This window comes from Nicotiana sylvestris, chromosome 6 (assembly GCF_000393655.2).
Source record: "Nicotiana sylvestris chromosome 6, ASM39365v2, whole genome shotgun sequence".
Classification (NCBI taxonomy): Eukaryota; Viridiplantae; Streptophyta; class Magnoliopsida; order Solanales; family Solanaceae; genus Nicotiana; species Nicotiana sylvestris.
In genome coordinates this window covers 188,071,014-188,097,239 of record NC_091062.1, presented here as the reverse complement: position 1 = coordinate 188,097,239, position 26,226 = coordinate 188,071,014, and the positions used below count along the sequence as shown (strand labels likewise).

The window sequence follows — 26,226 nt, the reverse complement described above, 5'->3', positions numbered from 1 at the left end:
GAGTATTGCCTTCAAAGATCTATGTATGTTCCCCAATGTCCACTTGCCGCCTGGTTTCAAGACTCCCAAATTTGAAAAGTATGATGGACATGGAGATCCTATAGCCCACCTGAAAAGGCATTGCAACCAACTGAGAGGTGCGAGAAGAAAGGAAGAATTGTTGATGGCTTATTTTGGGGAAAGCCTCACGGGAGTAGCCTCTGAATGGTTTATGGATCAAGACACGTCTCGCTGGTATGCCTGGGATGACATGGCACAAGCCTTTGTCAAACGGTTCCAATACAACATTGACATTGCCCCGACCTCAATTCCTTTTCAAACTTGAAGAAAAAACCAACTGAAAGTTTCAGGGAATATGCCATTAAATGGAGAGAGAAAGCAGCCAGAGTTAAGCCACCCATGGATGAGCACGAGTTAATCACTGTCTTCCTTCAGGCTCAAGAGCCAGATTATTTTCAAAACATGATGTCCGCGGTGGGTAAATCCTTCTCGGAAGCAATCAAAATGGGGGAAATGATTGAGAATGGTCTTAAGACATACAAAATTATAAGTCAAGCAATTCTCAAAACCGCAACTCAGGCTGTCCCGATTGAATCCGATAATTTTAGTGACATGAATGAGAAGCACGAAGAAATCATGATGACATCAGGGTTGAGAAGAGGTCCCAGGAGAACATCTCGAAGGTATGAGTAGCCTCTTCAAGTTTTCCATGACTCCCCTGAGCAGTATTATCCACCTCAGAACCCTCAATACTCTGTCGCTCCACCTTAGTATGTTGTCCAGCCACCAAAACACCCTAGAAGGCGAGCACGAGCATCACGAAATCTCCAATAGCCTCCACAAAGTTTTCAGGTGCCCTATAACCCACATCCAAGTCAGAGGTATTAAGGGGAACAAAGGTTGAAAGATAATTTTACAGCAATAGGAGAGTCCTATGCAAGCTTATTTGAGAAGTTAAAGCATTATGACATGATTGCACCTATTCCTCCAAATCATGTGGACCCACGTGCGAGAATCTTTGACCCTTCTAAAAGGTGTGAATACCATTCAAATGCCCAGGGACACAATGTTGAACGTTGTCGGGATTTGAAAAGAGAAATAGAAAGGATGATCCAGGAAAACCTGATTGTGATCCAAGACAGTGACATCCAGAATATCGCGCAGAATCCTTTACCTGCACATCATGATGCACACTTTGTAAGGATGATGCCTGGTGACATGGAGTATTAGAATCCTCTCGGGAACTTGCTAACTGAAGTTAATGATGTTGAAATTGGAGAAGGCTCTGCTGATTCTGATGAGCAAATTTGTGGCAAAATGCCAAGCCTAGCAATTGAAAAGTCATTCCCTCCTCACTAGGAAGGAATCTTGGTAGCTTGTTTTGATGTTTTTTCTATTATCTAGGTTATTTTAGGGTTGTGATCCAGATTTTATTTGTTTTATTGAGTCAAAGCCTTCTATCCCTCCATTCTGTTTGTGTGAGTCTTGTCTGTCTGTTCTGTTGCTTTTTTTTCATTATTCGGGTTATTTTAGGGTTGTAACTCGTATTTTAGGTTGCTTGTTTAGTTGTAAAACCCTTTCATCATTTACTCAATAAAATACAGTTTGTCCTTTTGTGTCATTCTGTTCCTAGTTTTTTTCTCGCTAGTTCTAATGACATGACATGCATGCGAAAATTTTGGCCAGATCTTAAGACTAATTTAATCTGGAATTCGATAACTAAAAAAAAAAAAATACTTTTGAGGATGAATAAAGAGTTGGAATACTTTGGAACTAAGGTCGAGTAAAATTCACCTTCAAATCATTGTGAAGATCGGGCTTGAGGATGTTTAATCAATTGAAGTTTGTTGGAAAGTTTGTCACTAAGGGATGAAAAAATGTCTTGTAACCACGGCACACCAAGAAGATAGACATGTTCGTTAATGCTGTGATCGCGAAAAGATACCATGTTTGACGTTCTTGAGGTTGTGAGGCCCTTTTTCTGCTACCCAAACACTTTATATCATTTGCTACCCCTTTTGAGCCTGTGTTATTTTTCTTTGACTACCCTCTTTTGGAATCAAGTTTAGAGTAAAAAAAAAAAAAGAAAACAAATCTATGTCCCAAGAGTACAAACTGGGGCAATTCTTAGAAAGTTCAGAAAAAAAAAGAATTGTCAAAAGTTCATACCCTCAAAGAAGCTGGGGCAAAAAAAAAAAAGAGAAAAGAAAAAAAAGAAAAGGAAAAAAAAAGAGAAAAGGAAAAGAGAAACAGAAAGAAAGATGAAAAATAGTTTAGGTCAGATGTTTGAACTACGTTAGACCTGATTCCTTTAAAAAGGATACGTAGACAGCCTCACGGTTCAGTCCAACCAAATAAGAATTCAGAAAAGAGAAAAAAAATCCAAAAAAAAAATCCCCTGTATCTGAAACTGGGGCAAAGATTTTGTTTTATTTTTGAAAGAGTCGATTCCAAGAGTGGTAAGTCTACCTCCCTTTATTTTGAGTCTATATTGAGCCTTCAGTGCCCAACCCTATCCAAAACACTTCCAAATAAAGACCTCCCGATATGCTTTCAAGAATGCCAAGAAAAGCATGCAATGAGCAACGGTTGTCACGCGACATAGAACACTATCAAGTTGCCCACACAATAAAGCAACAGAAAGAAAAAGAAAAAGAAAAATGAGAGAGTCTTACTAGTGAAAACCTTCACGTGCACTGTAAGGCGACAGTAAGCAGAGATGAATAAATGAGAGAGACTTGTTGGTGAAAACTCCTCGGGGCACCACTAGTCGAAAGTGAGTCATGAAGTTGATGCGAAGAATTGGCATAAACAAGCTCGACTTCAAAGGTCATAAGAATGGTAAAAGGGAAGTTTGGTAGATCGACCGTTAAGTCCAAAATGCATGTCATGATCATTAAGGCTAGTTATTGAAAAAAAAAGAACTCTTCCTTCTGTCTTTCCGACAGGGGCATTTCTTGTTAATACTTGTTTCTTTGCATCATTGTGTCCTTCACTCCTAGTCGATCCTTGTCAAAACAAGCAAGAAAAGATTTCAAAATCTGCTACCAGCTTTTCAATTGCATAAAGAAAATTTGGCCAGCACTAAGTTGTTTCTGTCAATATACCTTGAGGATTTATACAAAGGCTTCCCCAAAAAGACTCTTCTCAGCCTACGTGGTTCAAGAAAGATAACTGGTGATCCTCTTTAACAGACAAATTGCTCAAAAAGCAGAAAGTCATTCAAGATATCGGAAAGGGTCACCTAGGCAAAGATCTCCAGTTGAGATAAGGCTGATTGAGCCGCAAATACAAATTATACTAGGTGTGAAACAATTAATATTGATGTAGAGCAAAAGTCTCTTGAAGCCGACTCAAGCTGATTGAGTAGAAGCCAAGCTGCCCAAGACTCAAGGCCACAAACCGACCACCATTTTTCAAAACTGACAAGTATTTCTTTGTATGAAACAGGAACAAAGCGGTGCAAGGAAAGTGATTCAAAAAATGAAAAAAAGAAAAAACAACAAAAAAAAGAAGAAAAAGAAAAGACGAGAAGAGCCGACAAAGGGAAGTTTCTCAAATCTTTGCCTTTATTTGTCTTGCTATTGTGCATAAAATCTTGCCATTGATCTTCACATTTTTCCTCCTGGGATAAAAAGTCCTAGTCTGATGGATTTTCCTCTCAATATAAATCTTAGTCTGATGAATCTTTCTACTAAGATAGAAAACCTAGTCTGATGAATTTTCTCCTAGGATCAAAATCTTAGTCTGCTGAATTTTCTCCTAGGATAAACGTCTTAGTCGGATGAATCTTTCTCCTAAGATACCAAAAAAACAAAAAAAAAAAATAAAAAAAAAAATGAAAAAGGACCTAGTCTGATGAATTTTCTCCTAGGATTAACGTCTTAGTCTGATGAATCTTCTCCTAAGATAGAAAACCTAGTATGACGAATTTTCTCCTAGGATATTTTGAAAAAAAAGAAGAAGTCTGAATTTGAAAAAAAAGAGGGGTCAATTTTTAGTTTTCTTAAGTCATCAATGTTTAGTTTTCTTGAAATCAGGGGTCCCGCCTGGAGAATAGGGCCAGTCTTTACTTTAGTCAAGCTTAATTTATAGTTTTCCGCAAGCTCAATCACTTTTAGGAGACGTACATCCTAGTCTAGTTTTTAGTTTACTCATCATTGCATCAATAGTATAAGTGGTTTACAATATTGCTAACAACTCATAAATCTTCCTAGTGCAAACCGGGGCAGAAAATTTCGTTTGTTTTGTTGGTTTTGATTGCACGCACCCACATGGAAAACAAGGGAACACAGAAAGTTTCAGCAAACAGGCGCCCACCTGGAGAACAAGGGAAAATGGTTCCAGTTTCACAGGAAGACAGGTCAAGTTCAGCAATCAGGTGCCCAGTTGGATAACAAGGGAAGATAGTTCAAGTTTCAAGGAAAAACAGTTTCGAAGGAAGACAGTTCAAGTTCCAAGGGAAAACAGTTCGAGTTTCAATGGAAAACATTTCAAGTTTCAAAGGAAGTCAGTTCAAGTTTAGCAATCAGGCGCCCACTTGGAAAAAAGGGAATTCAATTCAGAATGCAATTCAGGTCAGCAACAAACGAAGCTCACGTCAAGAATGTGAGTCAGTAGTCCGAGATGATCAACAGAAGTTTGTCACAATCCAGAATAAAAAGAAAAAAAAACAACAACAAAAAGAAAGATAAGAAGTGAATCCAAATGCAGAAGTTAATGAAAGATGTGAGCTGCTCAAGACAGGGCTGAGGTCACAAGCTCTGCATGTCCCGTCTTGGTTTGAAAAGCTGAAGAAGATTGAACCAACACTTGCGGCTAACAAGCATCAAGATTCAGATCAGGGTCCGTATGAAGAACCAACCAAGACTTAAGACCAAGCTTCAGAAGACTCATAGATAGGAATCTTGTAACTCGTAGCTGATAGGCTTTGTTAGTCTTTTTCATTTTTGGTTTTGATGTAATAACGGGACCGCGGACCGGAACCTCAGCGGAACGGCACCTCGACCGGCTCTCCACCTCAGTATATTCCATCACTGTTTTTACTTCTGAACTACACGTGGCCTGATTCCTTTATAGCCAAGCATATGTAGGCAGCTCAGATATCAGGGCTCAGTCACATTTTCCTTTCTTTTAGCTTTCGGTTTCCCTAAATAAGGGTCGGGTCAAAAAATCTGTCTAGTCGTTCTTTGTCTGAAAACTCTTCGCGTTTTCAGTCAAGGAGGGGCAACTGTAGACATGCGATTTTTGACCCTCCCTGAAATTTCACCCATTTTAGCATGTAAATATTTAGTTTAGGCCTAATATCTCTATTTCAGCTAATTTTGACTCTTTTACTTTATTTCGTCACAAAAAATAAAAATTACAAAAAATATTTTATTTTACGTATCTTTCGTAAATTTAAATAAAAAATATACAAAAATAGTACCTTATCTTTATTTTTATATAATCTTGAAAACACAAAAAATAGTTCTATATTTTATAGTTTAGTTCAATTAATTAAAATCAGTTTTATATTTTTATATTATAATTATACATAATTTTAAAAGGAGGAATTAGTTTTAGGTTGGTTTATCCCGTCTTTATAAATCTTGTAGTCCATTTTTCTAGTCTTGGCCCAATTACCTAGCCCATAATTTCTAGGCCCATACCCGTAACCTAATCCCTACCCCTATATAATAGTACTTAACACCTAAATATAGAGACACAAAAAAAACGCCTAAAAACCTAGAGTATCAGCCGTTTTCCATCAAGGCTAGAGTTTTCTTCTTCATTTTGGAAACAAAAACCAAGAACCAAAAGAACTTCTTGGACTTCTATAGAACGGCAACCATTAATTTGAAATCTCAAAAATTTCTTACACCAAAAAAGGGAAATGGCAGCGATCTCCCTTTGTTGGAGAAAGGATCTTTGATCCTAATTTCAAAAACAAAAAAGGGCAACTAGCTTTTGGGATTTGGAAAACAACTCAACAATTTTGGATTCTTACACAAGAAAGAGGAGCCGCCGACTGTCTTCAACAAAAGAAACGCCCTCCATTTCCTGTCCGACGAGCTCGTTCTTTGGACAAAGTAGAGAAATTCTCTTCTGATTTTCAGTTTTAATTTTCTTGTATAAAATTATCAAAAATAAAATTCTGTTCATTCTCACCACAAAAAATGGAGTTTGGTACTTTGGTTGAAGTTTTCTGTCGGATTTTTGAGGTCGTAGTTGGGTCCGGCTTGTCGGTCTCCATGTTTTGACCCGGTTTCCTTCCCAGTAGTAAGTCCGTATAATTGTCGCAACTCAATTAATCGAAAAGCTCTAATTGAGGTTCAATTCTTCAATCCGCTACTCATTTTATTCTAGCTTAATGTTAATTGTTGGTTTGATGATATCTGAAAATGAAGTATGAAGTTAATTTCCTTTTCTTTCCATATATTGAAGTTTTAAGTTTCAAATTGTCTGATAGGTAGACCATGAAGGCATATCTGGAAAAATTCATTAAAGCATTAGAGAAAAGTTTTTCTTTGTTTAGGCCACATTTTGTCGCTTTAATAATTGGATGTCTTAGGCCATGTTTTCATCATTATTCATGATACTTTCCGCTGAGTCTAAGTCTATTGTGTTATAGGTTATGCACTATCTTGGTAATCTGAAACAGAGCTCGTGGATCCCTTTTATGTTGGTTGTGTGTTTGTGTTTGTAAAGTAATTCTTCTGGTAGTCAATTTTAAAGTTTGATTTCACTTGTTTGATTATTTAAAAGCTACTCCAAGATCAACCATGCTTCATGATCACTTAGAAGTCGGAGTTTGCTACATTGCTAATTAATTTTGACTATATGTTTAGGACCTTTAGGCCGTAGGAGTACGATTTTGGACGATTTCACTTTCTATAAACTGAGTCATCTTATTTAATGAACATTTTGCACAATTTAGATGTACCATTGGCCTTGTCATGTAAATTAAACACTACCCTCATTCTACAATAATTTTCATAAGCCCATGACCCTCACAAAACTAGTTAGACCTTAAAATTAGAATCGAGGTGTGCCGTGGCAAATAAAACTTTAAATTGCATGGCCCTCATTTAATTAATCTTGTTTATCCTTAAAAATCGAGGCACGCCATTTAGTTGAATTTTCATGGCCCTCGCAAAGTTGAAAGTGCGTAGTTGTTTTGGGCGCGCTATTTAAAAATTACCTTCCTAAACTCGGGTGTGCATTTCATGTGACCGAACTCCAATTCTCAACAACGTTAAATAAAATATGTCATGGACCGCGGGTGCATTTCATGTGGCGTGGTTCAAGGCGTGTTTTAAATAACGTTGAATCATCCTAAAATTAATTAAAAGCGATTTAAAGTTAAAATAGGTTTAAAAGCGTACTAAAATCAGATAATAGGCCAATTGTAAAAGTTGAGCGACCGTGCTAGAACCACGGAACCTGAAAATGCCTAACACCTTTTTCCGGGTTAACAGAATTCCTTACCCGGATTTTTGGTTCGCGGACTGTATAAGAGAGTCAATATTTTCCTCGATTCAGGATTTAAACCGGTGACTTGGGACACCATAAATTATCCCAAGTGGCGACTCTGAATTTAATAAATAAATAATCCAGTTTCGATTGTCACTTTAAGTTGGAAATAACTCCCTTATATACCCCTTCTCGAGGTGTAGTGAAAAAGGAGGTGTGACACTCCCCCAAATACTTCTTAGGCCGCCTACTACGTCTTCTTGTACCTGCCAAAGCCAACCGCTCTGGGGCATCTAGGCTTCTCCTCCACACGTGCCCCAATCATCTGAGTCTCGCTTTCCGTATCCTATCATCAGCCACGCCCACCTTCTCCCGAATAGCTTCATTCCTAATCTTATCCATCGTAGTGTGCCCGGACATCCACCTTAACATCCTCATTTCTGCTCCTTTTATCTTCTGGATATATGAATTTTTCATTGGCCAACACTCTACCCCATACAACATGGATGGTCTAACTACCGCTCTATAAAACTTATCTTTGAGTAACAATGGCACTTTCTCGTTACAAAGGACTCCAAATGCTAACCTCCATTTTATCCACCCCACCCCTATACGGTGTGCGACATCCTCGTCGATCTCCATATTCCCTTGGATAACCGACCCTAGGTACTTGAAACTGCCTCTCTTGGGGATGACCTGTGATTCCAGCCTCAAGTCCACTCCCGCTTCCCTTGACTCGGCGCTGAACTTGCACTCCAAGTATTCTATCTTAGTCATGCTTAGCTTGAAGCCCTTAGACTCAAGGGCTTGTCTCCAAACCTCCAGCCTCTCATTAATGCTGCCTCGCGTCTCATCAATCAGAATTATGGTTAAGCGAATAACATACACCATGGCACCTCCTTTTGAATATGGTGCATTAGTGCGTCCATCACCAGGGCAAATAAGAACGGGCTAAGCGCAAATCTTTGGTGCAGCCCCATAACAATCAGTAAATGCTCAGATTCGCCTCTCACTGTTCTTACCTGAGTCTTAGCTCCATCATACATGTTCTTAATCGCCCTAATATAAGCGACTGACACACCTTTAGCCTCCAGACATCTCCAAAGAACCTCCTTAGGCACCTTTTCATACGCTTTCTCTAGGTCAATAAACACCATGTGCATATCTTTCTTCCACTAAATATGTCCCAATAATACATTTTGATGGTAGGATTACGAATTGGACTCATAAAGGTCAAATCCTGGATCCGCCTCTACAACCCCAGATTTTATGCATGTTGACTTATGATGATGGTAATTACAATATTCATGTCCTTGTTGGTCATTGTTAGCATAAAGTAAGTAGTTGCATGTTGCTGGAATTTTAGCAAAACCAGGGAACATCGTGTCCATTCGTTAAGTTCATTCTGAAGTTTAATAGCAAAAAGATGGCGCAACAGACTTGTGATGGAGTATGGTGAGTGTTTTTACTGTTCGACAGTACAGGTCAATTGTATACCTTTGACACTGGTTCTATTGATGGTAGAAAATCGAGCTATGAGAAAGAATTTTACAGAAAAGAAACCCTAGAAAATAGAAAGAGAAGAGAGCATTTTTATTTCATTGATATTGTCTCTGAATATACAGAAATGAATCACTATCTTTTTTTTAAACCATGTAAACATTACCATTGACAAACAAATACTTACACTTAAAGAGCACTTGATCTCGCACACATACAAAGATCAAGCCTCTAACAGACAAACAAAGAAAAGACTAATTACATTTGCAGCTGCTCCACAAAGCTCCTACATCTATGAGCTTTCTGAGATGAGCTAATTGTGTCTACTCTAGCTAGAATCTCCCTTTTTATCTGTATAACTATTCCTGCCGCCTGTACATGTATCCCTTTAAACAATTTCCAGTTTCTTGCCTTCCAAGTGTGATAAACCATTGCTCCCCATGTTGCTGCAACCAGCTCTCTTTAGAATTTCTTCCATTTCTTATTTTTGATGCACTGTAGTACTGTCTTCAAACTTCCTATCTTTTTGATAAATCACTATCTTTCTAGACCATTCTATCACTATATATACATGAGGTATTACTAAAAGATACATGGACTAAACTGTAATAAAAGAAAGTTGTAGTATAGTTAATTGGGCTGCTGGGTATCAACTATTGTTGGGCCTAAAGTTGGGCTCCCGTTGACACCCCCCTCAAGCTAGAGGGTGAAAACACTCCTAGCTTGCCCAAGATAAAATGATGAAGAGGACCATGCAAGGCTTTAGTCATAATGTCTGCCAGTTGATCAGAACTACGAACAAACTGAAGAGAAATCAGGCCAGAAGAGAGACAATCGCGGACATAATGGAAATCCACCTTGATGTGCTTCGTACGCTCATGAAAGGCAGGGTTCTTTCAATATATAAAGCAGCCTGGCTGTCACAAAACACAGGTACGGGAGAAGTAATAGAAAGCCCAAGATCACCAAAAAATCAAACAAGCCAAGATACTTCAGCCACTACCTTCCTCAAAGCCCTATACTCTACTTCAGCAGATGAAAGGGAAATAGTAGGTTGCTTACTCTTCCAAGAAATGGGGCAACCATCAAGGTAATAAAAAAACCAGTGACATATCTCCTTGAGAAAGCACAAGTGGCCCAGTCAAATCAACAAGAGAAAAATCAGTTGTATTGGACAACAGAACCCCCTGATCAGGAGCAGTCATAAGGTATCTCAAGACATGTAGGGTAGCTAACATATGAGGAACCCTGGGAGTCTGTAGAAATTGACTCAAATGCTGAATAGAATAAGCAATATCAGGCCGGGTATGTTGCAAGATGTTTAGCTTGCCAACCAGTCTACTGTAAAGACTAAGGTCTGGAAGAAGGTCACCCATGTCAACTTAATAGAAGGATCCAAAGGGGTGGAAAAAGGAGAAAGATGAGAACGCTTGAATTTCTCCAACAAGTCTGAAGTATACTTGTGTTGATGCAGAACATAACCATCAGAATGGGAGGAAACTTCAAGACCCAAAAAATAATGGACCAAACCAAGGTCTTTGATCTTAAATTGATCATCCAGAAACCGTTTTAAAGCAGTCATTTCAGCAATATCAGAACCAGCAAGAAGAATGTCATCCACATAGACCACAAGGATGACCAAAGAAGCATCAGAAGACTTGGTGAATAGGGAGTAATCATTATTGCTGGCAATGTAGCCTTTTGAGAGCAAGGCATCAGACAGCTTAGAAAACCACTTCCTGGAAGCCTGCTTAAGGCCATATAAAGACTTCCTGAGTTTATAAACCAAAGGAGAAGTAGTGGAAGAAGAAGAGGAAGAGATTTGAAGACCAGTAGGGATTCCCATATACACTTCCTCATGGAGATCCCCATGAAGGAAGGCATTATTGACATCAAGCTAAAAAACAGTCCAATGTCTCTTGACAGCCAAAGAAAGGAGACACTTAACAGTAGTGAGCTTGACAACTGGAGAGAAAGTCTCAGTATAATCAATACCCTCCTTATGAGTATCACCCCTAATGACAATCCTGGTTTTGTATCTCTCAATGGAGCCATTAGACCTCTGCTTAATCTTGTATACCCACTTGCAGTGAATGACCTTCTTATGAGAAGGTAGGGGGACAATGTCCCATGTATGATTAGCCTCAAGAGCTTGGAATTCCTGTAGCATGGCATTTTTCCAAGCAAGATGAGATGCAACCTGTTGGTAATATTGAGGCTCAAGCATGTGCAAATCAGAGATGGAAACCTTGTGATTCAGGGAGACAGGTAGGGAAGGGGATGTGATAATAGAGGAGCAAACATAATATGATAGGTAGACATGTGGGTTAAGAACTCTGCTTGATCTCCTAAGATCAGGAAGATTGGGGGGGGGAGGATCAAAAGTGGAAGGTGGAAGAGAAGAAGAAGTGGGTGTAGAAAAAGTGTTAAGAGGTATCAAGGGAGAAGAGACACAAGATGCTAGGGAAGGAGAGGCAATAGGAGAGAGATCAGAGTCAACAAAATCAGTGGGAGGAGAAGGGAAAGAAGAGGAAGGAGGAAGGTGGTAAGGAAAGATGTGTTCATGGAAGAACACATCCCTAGAAAAGAATACAGAATGAGTAGAAAGATTAAGAAGTTTATAACCCTTCTTCCCATAGGGGTATCCGAAAAACACACAAGAGATGTCTCTAGGTTTGAATTTATCCGTGCCATGCTTGGGACTATTGGCATAGTAAAAGCATCCAAAAGACCTCAAATGATCAAAGGAAGGGGGATAGTCATGTAGTTTTCCAAATGGAGAAAGGTTGTGAAGAACAATGGAAGGTAACCTATTAATCAAATAAGTGGCTGTGAGAACACAGTCACCCCAATACTTGAGGGGAAGTTTAGATGAAACAAAAGAGCCCTAGACACTTTCAATAGATGTTTATGTTTTCTTTCAACCACTCCATTTTGTTGGGGAGTGTGAAGGATACTAGTCTGATGGAGAATGCCATTGGCAGAAAAAAATTGTTGGGCTTCAGAGGTAGTACCTAGCTCATAGGAATTATCAAACCTAAAAGACTGGACAGTTGAGTTAAAATGAACTTTCACCATTGCATGAAAAGCCTTAAGCACAGAAAGGGAATTGCTCTTGCATGACAATAGGTGAGTCCAAGTACTCTAGAAAAATCATCTACCAAGGTTAAAAAAATACCTGAACCCATTATAGGTCTGAGTATTGTATGGACCCTAGATGTCAATATGAATAAGCTGGAAAGGGGTAGAGGAATGAATAGAGCTGTCAAAGAATGTCAATCTCTGTTGTCTTGCCATTGGGCAAATATCACAAGAAAATGTTTGTTTAGGTGAAATCTTATCAGACAAAAAAGTGATAGATTTCATTCTATTAAAAGGAACATGTCCCAATCTTTAATGCCAAATCACATCATTTTTATTAAGATCAGAAGAAATACTAGTACAATGTGTAAAAGAAACATTTGCAGGAGTAGATTGAACATTATAAGAAGCACTAGAATTATTACATTGAACAGGATTAGAAACATTGATAGGAAAAGAAATAACAAACATAGGAGATGAAGTCATAGCAGGATGCAAGAAGTATAACTCATTTGCAGCTTTACCAATTTTCAGTGGCCTCCTCAGAGAAGGGCCCTGTAAAATACAAGCAGAATGGTAAGAGTTGCAATGCATCTGAATTGAACAAGGAGTTTGTGAATAGATATGAGATTGAAATGAAAAGAAGGAACTAACAGAACATTATGTAAGATCATGTCTGTCCGGAGTGGCATAGACCTAGTAGATATGACTTTCACTTTATATCCATTAGGCAAAGTTATTAAGAAAGGAGTGGTGAGTGGTGTTAAGTTGATTAAAAGGTGTGTGTGTTGTGTCATGTGGTTAGTAGCACCTGAATCTAGAATCCAAGGATTTGAACCTAAGTTTGAAATTACACATGCCTGAAAAGCAGCAGAATGCACTTCAGGATGATTAAACACACCTGCAAAGTGAGCAAAACCAATATTTTCTCAACCAGGAGTTTCAGGATGTATGACAGAAGGATGATTCAACTGTTGGAAAAGGGTTATGAGATGGTCATATTGCTCCTTGCTGAAGCTATGACCAGTGGTCTCAGAAGACTGTCCATCAATGTGAGCATGATGAGGAAAAGGACCTTCAGATTGCATACAAGCAGCAGTCCTTTGTCTTTGGTGAATTTGAAGTCAGGGGGAAACCCATGAAGTTTGTAATACTTCTCAATAGTATGACCAGTCTTTTTGCAGTATTTGCAAGACAATTGAGAGGAAGAACCTAAGCCTCTCTTTTGGTCAAACTGGAACTTTTGAATAAAAGGTCTAGCAGATGCCTGGACAGGGCTGCTAGAAGCATTGAAAGAGGCTGATTCATTTGAGAAGCTGGAGATAGGAGCTGAAGTCTCCTTTTTCTTTTCATCATGTTGAAGCATATAATAGGCTTTGCTTAGGGATGGAAGGGATGTCATCATCAGAATATTACTCTAGTAGAATAGGACCCATTTAAACCACTAAGGAATTGGTATATTTTCTGTTGTTCAATGAATTTTGGTAAGGCTCCACAAGTACATACTGGTCTTACATAGAAAGTAATATGTTCATCCCAAAGACCCCTCAATTTTATAAAGTAAGTAGCAATATCTAATGGACTTTGAGAAGCAACACTGATTTCCCTTTGTATTTGGATATATTTTGAACCATTTGATGTCCCAAATCTTTCATTTATATCATCCCAAATGTCTTTAGCAGTGTCAAACCCCATGACACTATTTGCTATGTCTTTAGATAATGAATTTGTTAACCATGCAATTACTATGTCGTTACATCTTTCCCAAAAGGAATAATAAGGAGAGTTAATTTGAGGTTTAGAAACTTTTCCAGTTATGAGCCCTAGTTTGTTTTTTGCGGACAGAGCAGTAAGCATATTTTTATGCCAAATAACAAAACTATACCCATCGAAAGGTGGAGACACTAAGTGTGCTCCAGGACTATCAGATGGATGTACATAGAATGGGTGAGATGGATGTACAGTAAAGGCATCAAATCCATCTATCACAGAAGAAGAGCTAACATCTGGACTTCCCATGATTTAACCCTAGATTTTTAAAATTCCTAAAGTTGATACAAGAAACACTCGATTTTCACCAATATGTAGCAGGATTGAGGAGAATATTTCCGTCCTTCTTTGCAACCTAAAGAAGGTAAGGCCTTGAAATCGATAATATTGCTGAAATCGGCGAGAGTGAAGAAATACCGGAGAACAATACCGGAGAGCGGAAATCACCAAAATTACCGTAAAAACTCTAAATAGTTGCAATGCAGAATCAGATAACACCGTATCCCAAATCTTCACTTTAAAATATGAGGACAGATAGGATTGACGGAACCGAAAAACTCCATGAAAATCGATGAGGGTACCATCGGTCGAAAGAGAAAATCAAGGATCATTGATTCCTTGCTCTGATACCCATGTTAATGGTAGAAAATCGAGCTATGAGAAAGAATTTTATAGAAAAGAAACCCTAAAAAATAGAAAGAGAAGAGAGCGTTTTTATTTCATTGATATTGTCTCTGAATACATAGAAATGAATCACTATCTTTCAAGACCATTCTATCACTATATATAGATGAGGTATTACGAAAAATTACATGGACTAAACTGTAATAAAAAAAAGTTATAGTATAGTTAATTGGGCTGCTGGGTATCAGCTATTGTCGGGCCTGAAGTTGGGCTCCCGTTGACAGGTTCAAGTATGACAAACGATTTGGAAAGGCTAGCTTGATATTGTAACATGAAAAATAGAGTATTAGTCTGTAATATCCGATTAAATTTCACTGGTAGTATAAAAATTCTTTGCACTGTCATCAGTGTATATTAACTTAAAACTAGATTACAGATGATGGTCAATATATATTGCCTAAACATAGAAAATAGAGATACAACTCATTCAAGATTACAACTTACATACTATTTCTCTACATTAGAGAGCGGCGATCCTGAGCCCCTAAGTAACAATTAGGAACCCCACAAATGTACTCTTTGCATGAGTCAAGGTCATGTACAGAGAATTCTAGTTTACAAAATGATATTAGTAATATCTTGTAAATAAGATTGAACAGAAGATTCTCACTTGTTGAAATTAATTTCTCTTAAGCTCCATCAACTATCTAACTGCTTGTGCAACTGGAGAGCTAATAGCAGCTGTAGATGACAAATTACGAATGTTTTTCTTTGCTGGTTTCTTGCCCTCTGATTCTGGTCCACTCTGCCTCACTTTTACTCCTCGTATCAACTGATATATATCATTCAATAATTTTAACTCAAATGGCAACATAATTACGCGCTTAAAGTGACAACAAAATAATAAAGATATAACTTACATATTTGCCACACTTCATGTCCGCGTATATTACAATGAAATCGCCTTCTTGAAGTCCATTAGCTCGAACAAAATCGCCTTTTAGAATGGAAAAAGATTGCAATGAAAAGAGATTAGTACTTATATTTTTACTGAAATGCAAGTTAAGAGCTGTGGTCGACTGTGTCCACACCTGTGTTCTCAAGAAGGTACATCCTGCTTTTGTTATTTGGCCAAAATCTGGAAAACAAAACACAAGACCAATAAGCACAAAAAGGAAGACGAGTATAAATGATAAGGGATAAGAATAGATTGAGCAATGTAATTAAAACTAGCTTGACCATGGACAACTACTTCGAGTCCACGTACCTATATTTCATGTTCCAAACGCGAGAAGTTCCAACGTCTTCCACGGCGATTGAAATTCCATCTCTTGATTCAAGTTGAGGGAGATGAGTTTCTGCTTCTCTCTGCATATAAACAAAATTTCAAGAATCCACTTAATCATACTTTTAATTAGATCACAATTTATGACGACGTAGCTAAAGTACCTTCGGCAACACAATTCTTCCAAGATTGCCAACATCGCTCTGCTTCAGCACTTTTTGCAGGAGAAATTTTAGATTCTTCTCTGTTTTGCAAGCCTATGGAAGAACATCCACGCGAAATTTGATGAACATCCGCACAAAATATAAAGCAACACATTTATACAACAAAGTTTCATAAATATTAAACTTACAATAGACATTAGGGAGAGGATATAACTTATATTCATAGCCAGAGGCGGACCTATCCTATTCCGAGAGGGGTCATCGGCACCCGTAAAGTTAGGCAAATATTCCATGTATAAATGTATGTGTTTAGAAAATAGTTACTATATATTAGTAGTGGGTACACTATATATAAAGCAGATTGTGGTTGAATCCAAAAGTGCACCCCGACCTTCAAATCTTTGGTCCGTCTCTATTCACAACATGTATGAAGGGTGAGCCAAGAGCTTTTTATAATGGATTTTTGTTCAACTATATACCCCGAGCTCACCTATATCTTATTTCTGTTCTAGCTGGTGGATTCTCTCTTGTATCAATTTTGTAAAGAATTTCTTCATGTTGTAGCAGATAATCTATCTTATTTCTAATCTATCAATTCCACCTTTTAATGGACTACTGGTAGTTAATATAAAAGAGGGAAGAGGTGCACAAAGCATCCCGCATTCACGCAGGGTCCGAGGAAGGGCCGCACCCCAAGGGGGTATAATATAGGCAGTCTACCTGATGCTTCATCATTGGCGGATTCCACGGCTAGGTCATACAAAGACAACTTAACCGTTGCCCCAAGACTCCGCTTCTGACTACTTGTAGTTATATATTAGATGATTAAACTCGTACATTGTTAGTTGCATAAAAGTTGAACTCGAAAAGGATTTTGGCTGAAACTAAGGAAACCAACCTGTCTTTTGTCTGCCAAACTATGCTTCTGATGGTTCTGTGATCGCAGAGCTGGCCTCTCAGTAGAATATGATTGTGGAGAATCAGCCGGTGGAACCATCACCATTGGCGAAGCAGCAGCAGCAGTAGGAGGCCAATATATCCAATTTCCTGGACTGTTACCTGTATCTATTGCAGAATTCTCTCCAATCATTACACTTTGGTCATTAATTTGTCTTTGATTCTGAACTTGGTGGCGATAATGGTGCACCGGTAATCGTCTCTGCCTTGCCATTCTGTTCTTCCTAGCCTCTTTAGATCCCAACCTTGCCAATCTCTCACCATTCCCGTCTAAAAGTTGGTACGGATATTGCGTACCAAATAAAGATTGAGGCTGATCAACAACAGCAACATTATTAGCACTATCACTATAGTCAGGAAATTTGTTATACTGAGAAGCAGCCGCCACAGCAAATTGCGATGGCGACCACGATCGAGTATAGTCCATGGGTTGATATTCTGTTGAAGCTGGTGAACTTGCACTTCCACTCATTGTTTGATTAAACGGGGGCACAAATAACGATCCGTTAGTGTAAGGATCACCAATGTACCCCGGTATCTGCCCCGCCATTACAGAGGCGGAATCGGGGAAATTAGGGATGTTATAAGCAGCAGTTGCCATCCAAGGTGACTGATAAAAGCAAGCATTTGGATCAGCCGCAACAGTATTATAATGGAAATTGGAGTTTGGGGCAGAAATCTGAAAACTTTCTTGATTTGCTGCAGCTTCACTCATTTGTTTCTTTTGCAATCTGTGTTGTTCAACCCAATCAAGAATGAGTCTCAACAACTGTTTTTTACCTTCTTTTGTACTTCCTAATCGTTTCGAAGCGCTTTCAATTGTTGAACGTTTGAGCTTAATACTCCTCATATCTTCAGCAGAAATGTAGTCTTTGTTTTGCTTTAACCATTCAAAGAACATAAGTGCAAGTTCACTATCCCCTTGAAATATAGAAAGTTGCTCATTTTCAAACTGGACTTCCCCTTGTTGTTGTTGTTGTTGGTGTTGTTGGTGTTTTTCTGGATTTTCACTTTGGGAAAAAGAGTTCATAGGATCAAGAAACTTATGATTTCCATCAATTAAATCCATGTAACCAAGATTTTCTATCACATTTAGACAATCTTGGTCGCCATTTATTGTGTTATCAAATTGGATTTTCTTGTGGAAAGATAAAGAATCTGTAGGAGGGGAATTAGAAGTTGAGGAGGAAGAGGACATGCATGGAAAATCAGGAAGAGGAGGAAAATCAGTAGAGAAATTAATGTAATTATTGTCATTGACGTTAAAATGACGTTGTTCTTCATTTCCATTATTGAGCCAAATATCTGTATCATCCATAGGATCAAAATCAGTTGGCTGCTGCTGTTGCCTCTGAATATCATCATCCACTGTCACCATATTAATATTCTCAAATCCATGCATTTCTTGATTATTATTACCATATAGCTGCTGTAACTCTCTTTTCATTCTTGTTTTCTGGATTTTTGACTAGAGATGAAATGTGTATAATGGATATGTATCTGATTAAGGAAGCAAGCTAAGTTAAGACAAGAAAAATTAATGGTTTTCTTTAATTTCTCTCCTCATTAGGATCTTGAGTGGTTTTTGCAACATAAAACTATCTGAGGTTTTGGAATTTATATATCCAAAAAATAAATAGTACTACCAAATCTGAAGAAAGCGACTCTTAATTAATAAACTTTAACTAATTAAAATACTCACTATCACTGTATAATAAACTTATGTAAGTACCTGTATAATAAGGATTACTCTTACAAATATTTATGCAGGAATATTCTTTATAAATGGAAGATAGAAACAAGAAATTTCAAAGAACTGAACTATGTATCCTTGTGTTTTAGAAGACAAAAACACCACCAAACTTCAACAAACTAAAATTGTCTCATACCCCAAATAACCAAAACAACACTTGTAGACAGTTCAGATAAGTTTCAACACTCTTTTACTATTTTCTGTTTTTATTTAAAGGGATTTTGAACCAAAAATAAGACAGAAAAACTTTGAAAGGCAAAAAGAAATAGAGGTTACAAAAACTTTTATAAATGAGAGAGATGAGATATATAAGAGTGAAACACTCAAAAGAAAACTTGGTGCCGATGGTTTTTCTTTTTCCACTAATTAATTCAAATTTCCAGATTTTACGCCATAAGGCCATACGTTGTAACCTGAATGGTGCAAGCCAACGGTGATCAGTTTTTATACTACAAAAAATGAGGTGAAAAAAGACTTAATGTTTTTATTCCTCCATTGATGACATGACACAAGCAGCTCAATTCTCTTTCTAATACAAGTATATACAACACATCAGAACATGGTCTAAAAATATTAAAACATGGAAAAGATTGAACCGACTGGGAAATAGTAATGTCAAAAGAAGTAAAGAACAGATCTTTCTTTGGTCATAGGGTTTTGTCTCCATTCGTGAGTGAAAACGGTGGACTTCTTCTTTTGCTGCTACGTGTCTCTTCACTTCTGACCAAGCTACGTTAACATTAACATAACATAAAAACAAAGATACCGACCAGGGATTGTGGTGGAGTGATAAGTACTCATTCATCTATCACCGAAGATTTTGGGTTCGAGTTCCTGGGTATAAAGTCGCCTTTATTAGAGAGCACTTTACCTCTCAATATGGAACTTTTCGATGCGAATCTAGATTTATTCGGGATCCAACGTGGGTATCGAATACTAGGTGAAAAACCAAAAAAAATATAAAAACAACGATTTATCTTATAATGGTATAAAAATTAGTTGATATTATGCATGCTTGATTTGAGCCGAAGGTATATAAAAAATAACTTTTTTACCTGCACAAAGTATAAGGATAAGATTGTGCATTCACTATTTTCTTCAATCTTTTTTGTGAAATTATACGGAGTATATTATTAATGTTATTGGTATAAATTGTAAAACATCACGACAAGCTGGTTAAAGATGAAGGAAGATCGGACAAAATTGATCAGCGTGAAAACATGGGATTTCACTACAAGAAATAGGGGATACGTATAAATGTCGTATTATGGTGCTTAAATATCATAAATTTAATTGCCGATATTTAATTTATATTTGACCTAAATATCGTAAATTCACTGTCGGAAATTTTCCGACATTTAGGTAAATGTCGTAGAAAGATTTGCGATATTTATTTATAGACTTTTATGAAAATGTCACTTGAATTTTCTGACATTTAAGGTAATATTGGTAAAATATTTACGATATTTATTATAGACATTAAGAAATGTCACATGTATTTTCAAACATTTAGGTTAATGTCAATAAAAACATTTACGATATTTCTTTAGAACTTTATGAAATGTCATTAAAATTTTTGACTTTCCTGAAAGATAATAATAATCAGTTATTTAGTTCACTATTCATGACACTAATACTTATTCGTGCATTTGTAAATATCAAACATCATACACAATGTAACAAACACAAATTATATGTAAAGTGAATGCTTTCAGTACTGTATCCAAAGAACAAAAGTAGTGATCGAGTAATTGTACTCGGTACAAATTTGAACAATTTAAAAGATGTCAACATAAAATTGCACCAAGATCGCTCATAACTCAAATTAAGTCCTTTAACTTGTACAATAAATACAACGACAACGTGGATCCATCTTTTCACAACTCAAGCATTTCCTTGCCAGTAATTGAACTGACATCCTTCAAAAGCTACACAAAAATTCCACATAAAAAGAATTATAACAATATAATAAAGGAAAAAAAGTAAAAGTGCCCTGTATATTTTTTTTTCAATTCCATTATTTCTAGTCTTATGGATTGTAACAAGCAAGAACTATTATAATAATAGTACTTCGATAGATTAAGGAATTCAAAGCTAAGAACTTTACCAGGAACATGACAAACTATTGCAACTCATGTAAGCTGTTGTATCATTCTGCTTCTGGTGCAAAAACGGAGGACATCAGTTAGAAGAAATTTTCCAAAGCAACAAAGATCTCATAAAACTTCTACTAAACATACGATAAGTGATCATCGCAAACTTGAATCTATCTTTTCCGAAATTGATACTAGCATAAAAGTTAACATATTCAAGTACCATAAGGCAAGACATCTCCATTTCTTTCAAAGGTCTTTTTTTTTTCAACTGAAACATGAGGAAGAAAAAGTGTCACAATCTCAAAAGGATGACAACTTGTCTTATTCTTTTCCGCAACTCATTTAAAAGCGAAAATTGAATAAGTAAGACATGTCATGGCTACATTACCACTTATCAGTGTCAAGAATGTTAGCATCCATCTTACGGTGACATAAAACGTATGAAGAAGGGATAAAACAGAGCAATACTTTTATAATATCATAACTATAGTCGATAAAGATCCTTAATAACACCAAAAGCACCTTAAGAGGAAAGAGGGAAGATTTGATTAACTATTATCTTACTTTCAGAAGCAGTAAAAATTGAAATAGTCAAACGAACAACAGCTTCAACAATACCAATCTGTAATAAAACAACTACAACAATATATACCAAAATACATGCATCTAAACCCTAGAACACACACCATATAATTGACCCAACGGCATAGCCTATCATTCTAAACATCAATTATTCAACAACATAAGTAATTAAAAAGAAAAGGAACGAAAAAATATATATAAAAAACCAAATAATTAAACAAATTATTTAATAATATTCAGATAAGACTGATTGATTTTGAATAAATATATATATATATATATATATATATATATATATATATATATATATATATATATATATATATATATATATATATATGGGAGTAAACAATAACGACAAAAGTTGCTGAAATCAGAATCGTCGTGATGGCAGAAAAAGATATAGACATTAAAATTGATATAGCGATAGAGAGAGATGAGTTAGGATTACCTCATGATGTGGCCGTCGATTATGGGAGAAAAGGGAAAGTGCGGCAATCGTTATAAGAGAATTGACGGCGTGGGGAGCAAAATGAGGCAAAGGCGGGGTTTGAATTATTAGTAATCTTATTGTGGAGGGAATAGGAGGAAAAAAATTTACATTTTAACTTTTAATTATTACTATCTTTTAGTGGTTATTTCCTCCAAATATTGACTGATATGATGACACTATAACTAAAAGTGTCACTAATTTCCATCTAAATATAACATTTAAGTTAATAGTCGCAATATTTTGTGACATTTTAAACAAAATGTCACTGTTTTGTGACATTTCTAAAGAAAATGTCAGGAAATTATATATTTTTCGACATTTACGTCAAATGTCACTAAATAAATGTCGTCGTATCTATGATTTCTTATAGTGATTTTCTAGTCGACGCTAGGAAAATAAAGAGAAGGATGGGTAGTATAGGCCATAGAACAAAAAGATTGAAATTGAAAATTTGATAGAATTTAAGAATTTAATTAATGAATTTAATTTTTTTAATTTTTAAGATTAGACTGATTGTTCTTTTAAAATTATATATATGTTCAATATTTCTATCCTCTTTGTTTACATATTTACCTATTTTATATATATAAAAAAATTAAATTTAGTTGAGCTTCTATCGATTTTAGTTGGGAAGAACGGTTCTTGTCCCATGCAGCGGGGAAAAATAGCTATTCATTGGTTGGTTTAGTTTAAATTCGTGCTCAGTGTGGTTATTTGGCCTTAAGTCCCTCGACTTAATTAGCTTAGCTATTTAATAATCTTGAAACATCGCTAATTTTTTCCTAAGTCTTGAATATGAAGTTGTATTTGTTAGAAAATATATTATTATTATAAAAAATTTGGCACAATTTTTAAATTTTTGGGGGTCTAATAGTGCAATGGTGTAGTCATATGCATTGAAGAGTGGTGTATATATAACCTTATATTGTGTGTATAGGTCAAAATTATTTTTATATGTATATATTAAATTTTAAATATTCTTTGCGAAATTTTTGACTTTATTACTACCATAATGTATAGGGTGAAAAAATACGTATCTAATTTCTCTTTTGTTAGTTTTTTCTCTCTCGTGGATCGCTCAATTCGCTCGAATTCTTGGGGAAAATGAGAGAGTAGAATTTGATATATCGAAACGGATCTCTATTCCTTCAATCAAATCTTTGAATTCATTTTTTCAGTAAAGTCAATTGATTCAAAGGAGAATATGAAATTCATTGGGCATGAGCGTCAACAACTTTCTCATACAGTCTTTGCTTGCCACGTGGCACTCCATCCGGTCCATAATAAGTGACCAATTTGTTTTTGACACGCCTATTAAGAAAATACAAAAATTCTATACAAAAATATCTAGTATGACTAAACTACTCTTAATTAAATATTTAATGTGAGGAGTAAAAAAACTTTTTAGGGATATGTACATAAGAGTAATTTGTAAAAACAAATTGAATTCTTTCTTGATTATATAAATTGACACTTAATTTGGACAAAAATAAAACAATAAATTGGTCACTTATTATGGACCGGAGGGAGCTACATTATAAATTTACTCGAGGTAACAGCATAAAGGAGTCATATATCTGCAACTACAGAAAATACATCAAACTCGCAAACTCTTCGGTCTGCGGTTTCAGCTAACTGAAAATTAAAGAAAAAAACAAGTCTTAATATTGTCAAACATAAAGGAAAAAAATATTATAAGGAAGAGATAATGTCTCTATTCATTGAAATGTTATGCTTTAACTCAGTTCTTGCTGTTCATGCTCTTATTGACATTTTCCTTTATAACCTCTGTGGATTCTTCAGCCTTTCCCTTCACTGTATCTTTCATTTTTTGTGTGGTTTCCTTAACTGAATCCCATGTTTGCTTTGCCTTTCCAGCCACCTCTTGTGCTGTGTCTGCTACCTTATCTCCCATTGCTTTCGTCTTGCGTATTGCCTTTCATATACACATCGAAAATAAGTATATATTGACTGATAACTTTAAATGAACGGTAAGTAATTCTTATAATATAACAAGTTATACAATCATATCATTAAAAAATAGAATTATAGATGACTACATACTATTAGACATTTATATAGCAGTCATCCTTTATAATAACAATTTACTATAATTAATAGTTAAATTTTTTGGAATCAAATTTTCATGTTATATTATAGTATATGTTTTTTATAATAGTACTTCACTATAGCAGTCAAAAAAATATCAAAACAAACCGATTGTTATAGAAAAATTTGACTGATAACAAGTATTGATTGATAATTGGCTGAGAAAACCCAAGTCTATCTACCAACGGCTAATGCTATGCTGCTTCAATTCACCATTCTTTGGATCAAATAAAGACAAATGAAGATATTAATCAAGTGCTCTAGCACATTGACAAAGCACTAGATCTTAGAGGACATGAAATTTCTAACTTTTATGTCAATATATTCGTGTAAAATTTCTTTAAACTGCTATACATAAATCATATATAATGAAATATATGTTACAAAAATTATATGTTCATCACAAGAAGTATAGATGAAATCAGAGGTGGACCAAGAATTTTAAGGGGACGAAGGCATAATATTATGTTCAATTAGTCGCCCCTAAAAACTTTTAGCTAGCTTAGCGTTAAGGATGTCAAGTAATTTATTAAATTTACTATTTTCAATATATACACAAATATTTACTAGTATAAAATTTCTGTCGAAATTTACGAGATTTGATGACCCTTCAACATAACACATAGGTCCGTCTCTGAATGACACGATATATTGTATATAGACATTATAGGTAAACACCGGGTGCCTGTAAATTTATATTACCTCGTCAGCAGCAGAAGCAGTCTCGCTTTTAACTTCTTGGCTGGCTCTCTTGGCGGCATCAGCCCCTTGCTTCATTGCATCAGCACCCTTTCGTACTGAGTTTTGAGCCTCATCTTTAAACGCCGTGGCTAGGTGACGATTTGTTGTCCGCTGCACAATTTCATGTATTACACATTAATTAATGCTTAAAGAAAGTACCTTATTAATGGCGATATGAATTATTAATAGCAACATGGCAGAGCCGGATGTGTGATTATAGGTCATAGATTCGAGCCGTGAAAGCAATCAATAATGCTTGCATTAGGTTAGCCTGTCTACATTCACATCCCTTGAGGTGTGGCCCTTTACGTGACCCCGCATGAACGCGGGATGTCTTGTGCACCGAGCTGCCTAACGTGGCAGAGACACTTTGTACAAGACTGTCATGATATATATATATATATATATATATCCAGTGAAATTTCACGAATGAGATCTGGGGAGGATAGTGTGTACGTAAATCTTACCCCTACCTTAACGGATAGAAAGATTGTTTCTGATAGATCCTCGGCTCAGGAAATATATATACGATGTAACATTAATTTAGAACACGAAGGCAAGCTTTAGACCAAGTTATAATTTAATAATAGGTCGATATTGCTTACACAAAATCTCATGTACGGCACTATCTTCTCAAAAACTTTAATATGGATTTACATCCGATAGATAGATCATAAATTCAAGTTATATTGGAAAGTAAAAAAGAATTAGGGGGAAAAAACAATAAGCACCTGGAAAGTTCTGAATGCTCCACTAAAAATAACTCTACTAAGAGCAGACGTCATGCTTGCCATATCTCTCTAATTGAATTTTTTTTTAAATTTGTTTCTTGAAATTAATTTGCTTCTTCTATTCTTTTTTTACTCTACTTTCTAGTAGAGTTATAAATAGGGAAAGATTGCCAATATTTTCTCTATTTTAATGGCTGACAAAAATTCCCTTAGGATTTGAGGTAATTTCAATGCCTTTCTCCCGAGTTTAAGCTAACCATAGTTGGGGAACTTACAGGAGCAATACACGGATCACTGTCTACTTTAATGCCTCTAAATCTTTTTTTTTTCCTTTTTTAAACCAAATAAATAGTACCATAAATAAATCGAGTATTTAGAACAATTTTTTTCTGTTGCTAAATCTCTTTCTTCTTTTCAGGTTATTTACTCATACCCGATTCTTACACCAAATCATACTAATTTATTATTTTTGGAATATAATATTAATTAACCATAATTAGTGATAAAATGCAAACTCCTATATAAGTGAGTAAGTTTTTTTTTTCTTTTAGAAATATATATTTTTAGCCGATTTAAAAAATAATAACCGACAATATATATATTTTTTGTATTTATGTGTACTATATATAGAGAATGTACATATTTTATACACTTATTGACTAGCGAATGCAATTAATTCTGACCGACTAGCTAATTTTGTATTTTGCCCAAGTGTTTTTCCGATTCCATTCTTTATACGTTTTTGGTATTCAAATATAAAAAAAAAAAAAAAAGAGAGAGAGAGAGAGAAATAGTCCACGTTCAATCATAACGATTAGTCATAGAAGATAAGGATTAGTTGACAGAAATGAACTGATAGAATGTATATAAAGGACTTTCATTATA

General features: G+C 35.9%; 3 protein-coding genes across 3 annotated transcripts; all 3 read right to left on the bottom strand.

Moving 5' to 3' along the window:
- Positions 1 to 10,852: 10,852 nt before the first annotated feature.
- LOC138871832 (uncharacterized) lies at positions 10,853 to 14,055 on the bottom strand. The gene is made up of 4 exons (XM_070149739.1): positions 13,543 to 14,055; positions 13,061 to 13,453; positions 12,356 to 12,591; positions 10,853 to 11,534 (listed from the first exon to the last, which is right to left on the bottom strand). The coding sequence occupies exons 1-4, from the start codon at positions 14,053 to 14,055 to the stop codon at positions 10,853 to 10,855; spliced, it is 1,824 nt and encodes a 607-aa protein (XP_070005840.1).
- A 1,078-nt stretch (positions 14,056 to 15,133) lies between these two features.
- LOC104245412 (B3 domain-containing transcription factor ABI3-like) lies at positions 15,134 to 18,283 on the bottom strand. Its single transcript, XM_070147592.1, has 7 exons — positions 18,212 to 18,283; positions 16,778 to 18,175; positions 15,880 to 15,972; positions 15,698 to 15,798; positions 15,522 to 15,568; positions 15,351 to 15,427; positions 15,134 to 15,262 (listed from the first exon to the last, which is right to left on the bottom strand). Exons 1-7 carry the CDS (start codon positions 18,281 to 18,283, stop codon positions 15,134 to 15,136), a joined length of 1,917 nt encoding a protein of 638 aa, XP_070003693.1.
- Positions 18,284 to 23,250: 4,967 nt separating this feature from the next.
- On the bottom strand, positions 23,251 to 25,475 carry LOC104245411 (uncharacterized protein At4g13230-like). The gene is made up of 3 exons (XM_009801012.2): positions 25,342 to 25,475; positions 24,572 to 24,721; positions 23,251 to 23,696 (listed from the first exon to the last, which is right to left on the bottom strand). Exons 1-3 carry the CDS (start codon positions 25,402 to 25,404, stop codon positions 23,502 to 23,504), a joined length of 408 nt encoding a protein of 135 aa, XP_009799314.1. The 5' UTR covers positions 25,405 to 25,475; the 3' UTR covers positions 23,251 to 23,501.
- Positions 25,476 to 26,226: the final 751 nt, after the last annotated feature.

Excerpts from the sequence above, each read along its gene's own strand:
- LOC138871832 (XM_070149739.1), bottom strand. The coding sequence starts at position 14,055 with ATGGGAAGTCCAGATGTTAGCTCTTCTTCTGTGATAGATGGATTTGAT. Across the intron at positions 12,592-13,060 it reads ACAGTCTTCTGAGACCACTG|GGCCCTTCTCTGAGGAGGCC; the intron begins GTCATAGCTTCA and ends TGTATTTTACAG. Across the intron at positions 11,535-12,355 it reads AATAAAAATGATGTGATTTG|GGATGTGTTCTTCCATGAAC; the intron begins GCATTAAAGATT and ends ATTCTTTTCTAG.
- LOC104245412 (XM_070147592.1), bottom strand. The coding sequence starts at position 18,283 with ATGAAAAGAGAGTTACAGCAGCTATATGGTAATAATAATCAAGAAATG. Across the intron at positions 18,176-18,211 it reads GATTTGAGAATATTAATATG|CAGCCAACTGATTTTGATCC; the intron begins GTGACAGTGGAT and ends AGGCAACAGCAG. Across the intron at positions 15,428-15,521 it reads GTACCTTCTTGAGAACACAG|GCGATTTTGTTCGAGCTAAT; the intron begins GTGTGGACACAG and ends CCATTCTAAAAG.
- LOC104245411 (XM_009801012.2), bottom strand. The coding sequence starts at position 25,404 with ATGGCAAGCATGACGTCTGCTCTTAGTAGAGTTATTTTTAGTGGAGCA. Across the intron at positions 24,722-25,341 it reads GAGCATTCAGAACTTTCCAG|CGGACAACAAATCGTCACCT; the intron begins GTGCTTATTGTT and ends GAAATTGTGCAG. Across the intron at positions 23,697-24,571 it reads CTGCTTCTGCTGCTGACGAG|GCAATACGCAAGACGAAAGC; the intron begins GTAATATAAATT and ends TGTATATGAAAG.